General features: G+C 44.6%; 1 protein-coding gene across 1 annotated transcript in view; it reads right to left on the bottom strand.

Moving 5' to 3' along the window:
* Positions 1 to 483: 483 nt before the first annotated feature.
* LOC311146397 (serine/threonine-protein kinase N2-like) overlaps positions 484 to 12,897 on the bottom strand; it is a 38,814-nt gene continuing 26,400 nt past the window's right edge. The window contains exons 16-22 of the mRNA XM_084182898.1: positions 11,901 to 12,077; positions 10,931 to 10,993; positions 10,755 to 10,831; positions 8,431 to 8,573; positions 4,646 to 4,753; positions 4,392 to 4,472; positions 484 to 2,964 (exon numbers count right to left, since the gene is read on the bottom strand). Of these exons, the coding sequence (XP_084039024.1) occupies positions 2,761 to 2,964; positions 4,392 to 4,472; positions 4,646 to 4,753; positions 8,431 to 8,573; positions 10,755 to 10,831; positions 10,931 to 10,993; positions 11,901 to 12,077 (853 nt within the window). The 3' untranslated portion in view covers positions 484 to 2,760. The remainder of the gene's footprint in view (positions 2,965 to 4,391; positions 4,473 to 4,645; positions 4,754 to 8,430; positions 8,574 to 10,754; positions 10,832 to 10,930; positions 10,994 to 11,900; positions 12,078 to 12,897) is intronic.

Raw genomic sequence — 12,897 nt, forward strand, 5'->3', positions numbered from 1 at the left:
ACTACAGACCCCCTGGTTCAACTGGCCGTGATTGGGAGTCCCATAGGGCCCAGCGTCGTCAAGTTTGGCCGGTGTAGGCCGTCATTGTAAATAAGATCTTGTTCTTAACTGACTTGCCTAGTTAAATAAATAAAATAAGGGTTACTTGCTCTCGATGCTTTACCTGGATTGATTAAAGGTAAATGAGTCTCTTTACTCTTCTGCCAGAGGTTTCGATCCTTCTAAGAGACGTTTTAGTTATCCACTTACCTCGACTCCAAATCCAGGTCACTCCCTGCTATTTCTCCAGAGCGCTTCAGTAAGATACACTCTGGGTCACGGCTGAACAGTGGACTGCCGTAGTACGTTAATGGACAGTTCTATTGGGCATGTTGCTCTTCACACCATTGAAGAGATTCTCAAAGCAAAGAGACCAAGACATAGCATGGCCTTGAAAGTGATGCGCTCACACCAATAGAATACAATATGCAAAGGTAGCACCACTCTATTAAAAACGTTTAATTTGTGCATTCATGATAGACGACTGCTTCTTTACACCAGGGCCAACAGTCTTGTAACTTCAATGTGGTGTACCATTCAAAAAAGCTTCTGTTTTTGCAACACGCTCAAGCAGCCATTTAAGCACGGAGAAATAACTTTGTACAATCTATTTTCATAATTACACTAAACATAGATACAAAAATAACTATTGATAAAATGAGTGCTATCAGCTTAATTGTGTGTACATACATATATAATATACCCTGCCCTCACCTGTAGTGATTCATTTACATATTGTCTGCACAAACTGCCACTGAGCCAAGTTGAAGCTCCAGGGTGAAGTTTCCCTTAGGTAAAGATCTAGGGTCAGCTTCCCTTAGGTAAAGATCTAGGGTCAGCTTCCCTTAGGTAAAGATCTAGGGTCAGCTTCCCTTAGGTAAAGATCTAGGGTCAGCTTCCCTTAGGTAAAGATCTAGGGTCAGCTTCCCTTAGGTAAAGATCTAGGGTCAGCTTCCCTTAGGTAAAGATCTAGGGTCAGCTTCCCTTAGGTAAAGATCTAGGGTCAGCTTCCCTTAGGTAAAGATCTAGGGTCAGCTTCCCTTAGGTAAAGATCTAGGGTCAGCTTCCCTTAGGTAAAGATCTAGGGTCAGCTTCCCCTTCCCCAATCCTCCTAACCTAGAGGCAACTTCACCCTACACATAGGTTTAAGTCAGTTCCATCATACATCCATAGTCCCACTGTCAGGACTGAATGGATGAGTTTTGGTAATCAGCTGTACTGTATCAGTCACTTCAGATCCACCATTTGACTAAGTCCAATCATTGCAGGCTGTGACGTCTTCTGGTTCTTGTATCTTCAGTTAAAAAGAATAATTGAGGTATCGAGGTTGGAATCAATTCCATTTCAAATCAGTCAATTCAGGTAGGGAATGGAAATTCAACAGAAATCCTAAATTCATTAATTCGCTGCATCGATTGAATTATAATGGAACGGACCCAAACTCTGTTCGAAATGCTAGAGTAATTGATTCTATCCACAAGAGCACAACATTGCTAGCTGAATGCATTGTTATCCCCCAAGAACAAAATCTGGGTCTGTATAGCTCAGGGGTCTCAGAGTAGGAGTGCTGATCTAGGATCAGGTACCCCTGTTCATGTAATCCTTTTCATTGCAAAACTGATCCTAAATCAGCACTTCTACTCTGAGACGCTTGATTCATATGGCCCCTGCTTAATGGTGCTAGGAATCCACCAGAGGGAGCCATGTCAGATATGTCTCCATATTGTGTGCTCCTTACAAATGACTTTAAAGCAGCACAGTCGCCTTTGATGTGTCTAGAACTCTTTGTTCTACCGCTTAAAACATGGTCCTTTATGCTAGTAAATGAGGGATAGTTGCAATACCATGAGGACTAACACTGGATCCACCGCTTTGCCTAATGATCATCTGTTTAAAATTAAACATTTTCTGCACTCTATTCTTTGAGTCAGCCAGCTCTTAGCTTTGCTAGCAGAAACAGGAAGGCATTCTTTAAAAACTGTGGGAGGGTTCTCCCTGCATTGTTGGGAAGGGCCCGTAACTAAGCATTTCACTGTTAGTCCACACCTGTTGTTTACGAAGCATGTGACGAATAAGTGTGTGGGTGGGGGATGAGAATGACTAGGATCAGCTATAAAGGAGCCCTTACTTTGGGTTTCAAGTCAAAAGGCAGTAGTAGTCAAAATGTGTTTTCTTTAACCTCACGTGACGGTTCAGTGATAAATGCTCAAAATACTCATACAAGGCAGACATGTCAAAACCTTACAGAGAGAAGTCATTTAGTTATGGCTTGAGAAATGACTCGTTAATACAGATGAATAATATTCTGTACATAATATTTTAAAAAAAGACTGACAATGAATAACATGTTGCCGGCGTGTCCTTTGACAGAGTTCATATGAAAACATTCTCAGTGGTCAGACAAAAGAAAACATGCGCTGGAGGCCTCCTTCCCCCTCTTCTCTCTGAATTCTCAGAAGAGAAGCAAAATAGAATCTCTTTATGTTAAAAAAGTTATTCATTTTGTTAAAAAATAAACAAGGGTGTTCAGTTGTGGAGTCGGGGGGCGTCTTTCAATGGCACAGAGTGTGCCCAAAGGCTGGAAGAGCGATGTTTTCCCCTCCCTCTCAATGTTTGTTTGGAAAAGAGGCGGATTTTAAAATGTGAGCTACAGTCAGTCAGCGCTGTGTTGTTTGGTTCACAGTGTGTGTTTGTTCAACGTGTTAGGAGGAGGGAGGGGGGCTAACACCAGTCTGCGATGTAGTCAAAGTCTGAGAACATGTCCTGCTCATTCCTGCTGAGCGCCCTGGGTTCTCTGGGCGGGGTCAGGATGGGCGCTTCTGAGGTAAATTCGTTGTCGAAGTTGCTGACGTCATTGGAGTCCTGGATGGTCGGCACGAACGGAGGCTTCACCTTCTTGGCCAGTAGTCCGTTCCAATCCATATTCTGTGGGGACAAAGGAAGGAGAAAATGGATGAAATAGTGAATTTATGTCAACTATCAAATCAAATCAAATTTTATTTGCCACATGCGCCGAATACAAAAGGTGTAGACATTACCATGAAATGCTTACTTACAGCCCTTAAGCAACAATGCATTTATTTTTAAATAAAAATGTAAAATAAAACAAAAAAGTGTTGAGAAAAAAAGAGCAGAAGTAAAATAAAATAACAGTAGGGAGGCTATATATACAGGGGGGTACCGGTGCAGAGTCAATGTGCGGGGGCACCGGCTAGTTGAGGTAATATGTACATGTGGGTAGAGTTAAAGTGACTATGCATAAATAATTAACAGAGTAGCAGCAGCATAAAAAGATGGGGTGGGGGTGGGGGGGGCAGTGCAAATAGTCCAGGTAGCCATGATTAGCTGTTCAGGAGTCTTATGGCTTGGGGGTAGAAGCTGTTGAGAAGCCTTTTGGACCTAGACTTGGCGCTCCGGTACCGCTTGCCGTGCGGTAGCAGAGAGAACAGTCTATGACTAGGGTGGCTGGAGTCTTTGACAATTTTGAGGGCCTTCCTCTGACACCGCCTGGTATAGAGGTCCAGGATGGCAGGAAGCTTGGCCCCAATGATGTACTGGGCCGTACGCACTACCCTCTGTAGTGCCTTGCGGTCAGAGGCCGAGCAGTTGCCATACCAGGCGGTGATGCAACCAGTCAGGATGCTCTCGATGGTGCAGCTGTAGAACCTTTTGAGGATCTGAGGACCCATGACAAATCTTTTCAGTCTCCTGAGGGGGAATAGGCTTTGTCATGCCATCTTCACGACTGTCTTGGTGTGTTTGGACCATGATAGTTCGTTGGTGATGTGGACACCAAGGAACTTGAAGCTCTCAACCTGTTCCACTACAGCCCCGTCGATGAGAATGGGGGCGTGCTCAGTCCTCTTTTTTTTCCTGTAGTCCACAATCATCTCCTTTGTCTTGGTCACGTTGAGGGAGAGGTTGTTATCCTGGCACCACACGGCCAGGTCTTTGACCTCCTCCCTATAGGCTGTCTCATCGTTGTCGGTGATCACTATTGTGTCGTCGGCAAACTATCAGGACAGACGTATTGAATCGTCTACCTTGTGAGAAAAAAAGTTAATGACAACCAAGATAATAAAGGAGACAAGTCGAATGAATATTATAAACTGGGTGGTTCGAGCTCTGAATGCTGATTGGCTGACAGCTGTGGTATATCAGACTGTATACCATGGGTATGACAAAACACTTATTTTATATTGGCCATATACCACACCTCCTCAGGCCTTATTGCTTAAGTAGCCTACATATGTAATGATGTGTCCACATTGCCTGTAATCCAGGCTGTTTTGGATAACAATATCAAAACAGATCAAATATATAAAATAAAATAAAAAATACTTTCAACTTACTCTGAAGAACAGATGTTTCTTTACTTCTTCTGCGTCTCGTTCTCCTGCCCCCAGACGTCTTTCTGGACTCCTCCTCAAAAGCTACAAACATAAAGAGCATAACAAAGCAGAATAAACATTAAAGCTGTATTTCAATAACGCCATTGTCTTTTGTTTCTTCTCAGTTCACACTTGCTGACAGCAGTCGTTTGAGGTGTTGTGTTTCAGTAGAGGTCAATCTGAAGTTACCGTAGTAGAACTTCACCAGAACCCACCCTTCTCATGATGGAGATGGCCTCTGTTGAGAGGAACCTTGGGTAGCGGACTTCATCGTTGACGATGCTGTCAAACACCTCCTCCTCATCGTCCCCAGGGAATGGAGACTGTCGGACGGGCAAAAACACAGATTTTTGCACATACAGTCAATTATTTAGATTTTTATATGGACAAGTACTGACCAGGTCAGCTATATAAACTCAGCAAAAAAAGAAACGTCCTCTCACTGTCAACTGCGTTTATTTTCCAGCAAACTTAACATGTGTAAATATTTGTATGAACATAACAAGATTCAACAACTGAGACATAAACTGAACAAGTTCCACAGACATGTGACTAACAGAAATGGAATAATGTGTCCCTGAACAAAGAGGGGGTCAAAATCAAAAGTAACAGTCAGTATCTGGTGTGGCCACCAGCTGCATTAAGTACTGCACTGCATCTCCTCCTCATGGACTGCACCAGATTTGCCAGTTCTTGCTGTGAGATGTTACCCCACTCTTCCACCAAGGCACCTGCAAGTTCCTGGACATTTCTGGGTGGAATGGCCCTAGCCCTCACCAGAGCATATGAGCGGAGTGGAGCGGTGAGAATCTCAGCTCCTCGCTCACGGAGCTGTTCACTCCTCCGCTCCCCCCGCCCAAAGCCACATCAGGCCAGTCCGCTCATTATCGCTCAGTGCTCAACGCAGTTTGCATCGCGCTCCACTCAAATGGCCCCCCCGCTCGCTCCAAAAAAATGAAAAAAATCTGCATTTATTTCACTTTTAGCTTAAACCACAGCCTTACCTTATCTCCCCGAGTTTGTTGCATACAGACTCATCTCGGATTATCCATTCTGTCTTGAAACGGGGATCTAACACTGATGGTAAAATGAGATGTTTATCAGTATAGTATATTCCATAGCGAATTGACACGTTGTTTGCCAATGTTTCTGCAAAAGCAGCGATGCCCATTGGAAGTGCAGCGTGAGTGTCATCGGTGAGCAGGGATTTGATTTCTGTGACAGCAGGGAGGATCATCCCCAGGTTCCCCAGCTCCTTCTGCATTTTGTCTGTGAGGTCTGCCCACTGACAAGGTGCGTCAGCTGCCGTACTTGATTCAGGGTGATGTTAGCAACATTAGACTTGAGTTTGTTTTGCCATAACGGGTATTTTTGGAACAACCGGATGAACGACTGAATCATCCGCAGCTGGCTGCTCCATCGAGTGGCGCAGGCATTTGTGGGGCGGACACCTAATTGGTCGGTTTCCTCTGTGTTCAGGGTGCTCTTGCGTACACTTTTCACCAGGTGCCCGACTTTCACTAACAGCCTATTAATGTTGTCGTGCTCGTTAACGGCGTCTTTGATCGCCAGCTGAAGCATGTGAATGGGGCATTTCAGATGTAAATTTGACACAGTAAAGTACTGATTTATCATAGTTTCTACATTAGAGGTTATCACTTCCACAAGGACTTGCGAGGGCGCAGGTGGTCCCTCATCCTCCTCTTCATGTTCTGCGCTGCTGCTGGCATCCGCGGTCACTTCACCCTCTGCCTCCTCTTCAGTGCCAGGGAGGAGGTTAAACGCCTTGATCATGTTGCTGGCACTGTCAGTGACGACCCGAATCACACGTCGTTGCACGTTCCAATATTTCAGTACAGTTCATACTTTTGGTAAATACGATCTGCGGTATGGTGCCCCTGTATGTGCTCACAGCCCAACAAAACCGTGTGCCCCCGGAACGTCCCATCAATGAAACTGGCCACGATGCCAAGGAAGCTGTGCCCTCTTCTACTGGTCCAAATGTCCGCTGACAGAACGAGCCCATCACCATTTTGCAGTAGGTCTTGCAGTTTGGCTTCCATCTCTTCCAGGGCATGTGGCATGAGAGTGTCCCGTACGGTGTTGTAGCATGGGGGGGGGGGGGGTGTAGCCCGGTTGAGCTGCGCTGGCGAAGTGTTGCATCCCTTCGCGTTCTCCTTTACTCAGCGGTTCATAGTCCATAGAAATCATTTTTAAAAATGCTACATCCAGCTCTCTTTTTCTCTCCCTTGTTATGGTTGGGCCTTTGCGTGCAGTGAAGAAACTTTTGAATTCCTCAACCCTTTTCTCTTGTTGCTGCTGCTGCTCCTCTCGCTCTATAAAATACAAATTCATGGACGACACAAATTAAATGAAACAGATGGATTCTGGGTAAGGCTTGAGCATGCTTCAGACTCTGTGTGAGCGAGCGAAATTGGAGCGGGACATAGGGCGACGCTCCGTCCTTTTAAAAATGCCGCTCTGCGCTCTGTCCAAAATCCGCCCGCTCGCGCTCCACGCTCGCTCCCGCTCCACTCCACTCACATGCTCCTCACCCTTCGATCCAACAGGTCCCAGACGTGCTCAATGGGATTGAGATCCGGGCTCTTCGCTGGCCATAGCAGAACACTGACATTCCTGTCTTGCAGAAAATCACACACAGAACGATCAGTATGGCTGGTGGCATTGTCATGCTGGAGGGTCATGTCAGGATGAGCCTGCAGGAAGGGTACCACATGAGGGAGGAGGATGTCTTCCCTGTAACGCACAGCGTTGAGATTGCCTGCAATGACAACAAGCTCAGTCCGATGATGCTGTGACACACCGCCCCAGAGTACAGGCCTCGGTGTAACACTCATTTTTTCGACGATAAACGCAAATCCGACCATCACCCCTGGTGAGACAAAACCGCGACTCATCAGTGAAGAGCACTTTTTGCCAGTCCTGACTGGTCCAGCGACGGTGGGTTTGTGCCCATAGGCGACGCTATTGCCGGGGATGTCTGGTGAGGACCTGCCTTACAACAGGCCTACAAGCCCTCAGTCCAGCCTCTCTTAGCCTATTGCGGACAGTCTGAGCACTGATGGAGGGATTGTGCGTTCCTGGTGTAACTCGGGCAGTTGTTGTTGCCATCCTGTACCTGTCCCGCAGGTGTGATGTTCGGATGTGCCGATCCTGTGCAGGTGTTGTTACACGTGGTCTGCCACTGCGAGGACGATCAGCTGTCCGTCCTCTCTCCCTGTAGCGCTGTCTTAGGCGTCTCACAGTACGGACATTGCAATTGATTGCCCTGGCCACATCTGCAGTCCTCATGCCTCCTTGCAGCATGCCTAAGGCAGTAGAAAGGCCTCTTTAGTGTCCTAAGTTTTCATAACTGTGACCTTAATTGCCTACCGTCTGTAAGCTGTTAGTATCTTAACGACCATTCCACAGGTGCATGTTCATTAATTGTTTATGGTTCATTGAACAAGCATGGGAAACAGTGTTTAAACCCTTTACAATGAAGATCTGTGAAGTTATTTTGTGCCAAGCTTGTAGTGTCATACCCAAGAAGACTCGAGGCTGTAATCGCTGAGTAAAGGGTCTGAATAATTATGTAAATGTAATATTTCCGTTTTTTATTTTCTCAAAACCTGTTTTTGCTTTGTCATTATGGGTTATTGTATGTAGATTGATGGGGGGGAACAATTTTAATGAATTTTACAATAAGGCTGTAATGTAACAAAGTGGGGTCAAGGGGTCTGAATAATTTCCGAATGCACTGTAAGGTCTACAGTATGCTGATCTGAAACTTAATTATCTTTGAAAGACAAGGTCCTGAAAAAGGGACGTTTCTTTTTTTGCTGAGTTAATATATATATATATATATATATATATATATATATATATATATATATATATATAAAAATATATATTTTTAGAGTTGATAAAATATTGGCCAGCTTCACGAGTCATAGTATTGAGTAGGTATGCATCCATATGACAGGTGAGAACCACTAACCTCTCCAACCAGCATCTCAAAGATGAGGACCCCCAGACCCCACCAGTCCACAGCACGCGTGTAGGACGTCTCCGTCAGAACCTCTGGGGCCAGGAACTCAGGAGTACCACAGAATGTACTGGTGCGGTCCCTGAACCCCATTCCTGCCAGAATACACATAACCAAGACATGTTTAGTACAGAAACTTTACTGTCCACACAGACATGGAAATCTGACATGCACATAAGTTTCAGATCAGCATACTGTAGACCTTACAGTGCATTCGGAAATTATTCAGACCCCTTGACCCCACTTTGTTACATTACAGCCTTATTGTAAAATTCATTAAAATTGTTCCCCCCCATCAATCTACACACAATAACCCATAATGACAAAGCAAAAACAGGTTTTGAGAAAATAAAAAACGGAAATATAACATTTACATAATTATTCAGACCCTTTACTCAGCGATTACAGCCTCGAGTCTTCTTGGGTATGACACTACAAGCTTGGCACACCTGTATTTGGGAAGTTTCTCCCATTCTTCTCTGCAGATCCTCTCAAGCTCTGTCAGGTTGGATGGGGAGCGTCGCTGCACAGCTATTTTCAGGTCTCTCCAGTGATGTTCAATCAGGTTCAAGTCCGGGATCTGGCTGGGCCACTCAAGGACATTCAGAGACTTGTCCCGAAGCCACTCCTGTGTTGTCTTGGCTGTGTGCTTAGGGTCGTTGTCCTGTTGGAAGGTGAACCATTGCCCAGTCTGAGGTCCTGAGCAGGTTTTCATCAAGGATCTCTCTGACAGGCCTCCCGAGTGGCGCAGAGGTCTAAGGCACTGCATTGCAGTACTAGAGGCATCACTACAGATCCGGGTTCGATCCCGGGCTGTGTCGCAGCCAGCTGCGACCGGGAGACCCATGAAGCGGCGCACAATTGGCCCAGCGTCGTCCGGGTTAGGGGAGGGTTTGGCCGGCTGGGATGTCCTTGTCCCATCGCGCTCTAGCGACTCCTTGTGGCGGCCGGGCGCATGCACGCTGACTTCGTACGGTGTTTCCTCCGACACATTGGTACGGCTGGCTTCCGGGTTAAGCGAGTAGTGTGTCAAGAAGCAGTGCGGCTTGGCGGGGTCGTGTTTCGGAGGACGCATGGCTCTCGACCTTCGCCTCTCCCAAGTCTGTACGTGAGTTGCAGTGATGGAACAAGACTGTAAAAAATAATAGAAGTATCTCTCTGTACTTTGCTCCATTCATCTTTGCCTCGATACTGACTAGTCTCCCAGTCCCTTCCCCTGAAAAACATCCCCACAGCATGATGCTTCCACCACCATGCTTCACCGTACGAATGGTGCCAGGTTTCCTCCAGATGTGACGCTTGGCATTCAGGCCAAAGAGTTCAATCTTGGTTTCATCAATCCAGAGAATCTTGTTTCTCATGGTCAGAGTATTTAGATGCCTTTTGGCAAACTCCAATCGGGCTGTCATGTCCTTTTACTGAAGAGTGGCTTCCATCTGGCCACTCTACCATAAAGGCCTGATTGGTGGAGTGCTGCAGAGATGGTTGTCCTTCTGGAAGGTTCTCCCATCTCTACAGAGAAACTCTAGAGCTCTGTCAGAGTGACCATAGGGTTCTTGGTCACCTCCCTGACCAAGGCCCTTCTCCCCCGATTGCTCAGTTTGGCCGGGCGGCCAGCTCTAGGAAGAGTCTTGGTGGTTCCAAACTTCTTCTATTTAAGAATGATGGAGGCCACTGTGTTCTTGGGGACCTTCATGGCGGCATAAATTTTTTTGTACCCTTCCCCAGATCTGTGCCTCTAATCCCTATGGACAATTCCTTCGACCTCATGGCTTGGTTTTTGCTCTGACATGCACTGTCAACTGTGGGACCTTATTTAGACAGGTGTGTGCCTTTCCATATCATGTCCAATCAATTGAATTTACCACAGGTGGACGCCAAATCAAGTTGTAGCAACATCTCAAGGATGATCAATGGAAACAGGATGCACCTGAGCTCAATTTCGAGTCTCATTGCAAAGGGTCTGAATACTTATGTAAGTAAGGAATGTTATTTTATTTTTATACATTTGCAAAATGATCTAAAAACCTGTTTTCGCTTTGTCATTATGAGGTATTGTGTGTAGATTGCTGAAAAAAATATGTATATTTAATCAATTTTAGAATAAGGCTGTAACGTAACAAAATGTGGAAAGAGTCAAGGGGTCTGAATACTTTCCGAATTAGACTTTTGACTAAGTCAGGGTAAGGTTATTATACATTTATTTTACATTCAATGGTGTTGGAACAGTGAGAGATGACATTAAGTTGAGGTTGTGTTGTTTTTGTCCCATTTACCCTCTTTGCACAGGCCAAAGTCAGCTATTTTTACATAGCCCTCAGTGTCCAAGAGCAGATTGTCAAGCTTCAGATCTCTGAAATTAAAACAAAAAGAAATAAATCATGAGAATCAGCATCAATATATTAAAACAGGGCATATATTCACCCAGTGAATGGAATTATGGAATCATTACCTGTACACAATCTTATGTTCATGTAAAAACTGTAATCCCAATACGACACAAGCTGCATAAAATCTACAAAAGAGAGAGAGAAAAAAAAGATTTGGTGGATTAGTTGGGAGCGGATTTCAGCAAGGAATCAGAGAAAATGAGAAGAGAATCCACTTTATGATTTAGGGTACCGCTGATTCAGGGTACCACTGATTCAGGGTACCACTGAAAACAAGACACTGGATATGGAGGTGAGCACTTAAGACACTATTTCAAAGCCGGTTAACCCAGAAGATAATCTTGGTGCTCATAAAGCAAGTGAACCTTCATATTACTACTAGACAAAAATACCTTAAAGATTAAATTCACAGTAGGGGAAACAGCGCCACTATCTGCCCCATTGCCGTTTTGTTGACAAGCAGAGCTGGGGAGCATCGTGGTAAAAAGTACATATGCTGCTGTTCTGTCACAAGTGCAATGATGTCAGAGAAGGAAAAAAAAAAAACTGTTGTTTGCAGTAACTTCTGTTGTAATATCACAAATGGACGTGGCAGTTTCACCATGAAGGATTCTAGCTTTAAAAAAGGGGCAATCTGCAGTTGCTACATCCATTTTTGGACTTATAAATTAATAATATGTGTCCATTGATTCTGGAAGAATATAACTTATAAATGCCTCATGAACTTAGTTCAACTGTCGTACCTCATCAGAGCCCAAAATATAAGCTTGTTTTACTCCAATGTTTGTAAACAACGTAAATGTAAACAAACACTATACAGCCTCAAAACATGGTTAAAACTATAATTTAGATATAATGGATGGTCAGTCCTTGCATCCATAGCTCTGTCTATAAATTTGAGAGTGATTTCATTTCTCCAGCCCCATCCCTTAGCTTTTTAGTGAAACAGGGGCAGGAGAGGCTTTGTTATTTTTTCAACAGCTGAGTTCTGCTTTAAAGCATATAAGATATTTTTGTAATTGTGTCACTCACATGGCCCTGGGCTCTGAGAAGACGTCAGAGTGGATGTGCATCATCAGGTCTCCCCCGGCAGCATACTCCATGACGAAGCACACGTGCTCCTGCGTTTGGAAGCAGGCAAAGAGGTTGACCAGGAACGGGTGGCGCACACTGTTCACCGTCTCAAAGATACGCTTCTCACACATCAGACTGGGGGGGAAGACCGAGAGACAACGATGTAAGCCACTGATACCTGATACCTGGGCAAGGCTTTTCTTAGATTACAAGAAAATAAATGTAATGCTACTTAAATCCATGTATAAATAAATTCCTGAAATTAGTGAAATTAAACAAAATCAGCCCAAACTTGTGGTTAGAAAGCTGAGCTAATATCTTTATATCTTTCCCCAGATGGAAAACAGCATCAACTGTTAAAGGAGCAATATGTAGAAATCCCTCTACCAGCGCCTGGTTTCTAAAAATCTAAAATACTCAACTAATTTCAGTTTATTTGACAAAACAACCAATGTATAGTGTAGAGCAGGGCTCTCCAACCCTGTTCCTGGAGAGCTACCGTCCTGTAGGTTTTCACTCCAACCCTAATCTAGTGCAGCTGACTCTAATAGTTAGCTGGTTGATAGTTTTAATTGGGGTTGGGTTGAACTTACGGGGGTAGCTCTCTGGGTACAGGGTTGGAGAGCCCTGTTTTAGAGAATCCTTGTACCATCTAAACACCTGTGAAATGTCTTCAATAACCAAAAATATGGTATTTTCAGCTGTTTGAGCTGGTGTACAAAACCAAAAGTAAAAAGACGCAAAAAAAAGGACATAAAACGGACCTACCGCTTATCAGACTCGCTTTCTATGTGAAAGACACATCTATAGCTCACCTTTCTATGTGAATGACACATCTATAGCTCACCTTTCTATGTGAAAGACACATCTATAGCTCACCTTTCTATGTGAAAGACACATCTATAGCTCACCTTTCTATGTGAATGACACATCTATAGCTCACCTTTCTATGTGA

Source organism: Coregonus lavaretus (assembly GCF_964263955.1).
Source record: "Coregonus lavaretus genome assembly, chromosome: 19".
Taxonomy (NCBI): domain Eukaryota; kingdom Metazoa; phylum Chordata; class Actinopteri; order Salmoniformes; family Salmonidae; genus Coregonus; species Coregonus lavaretus.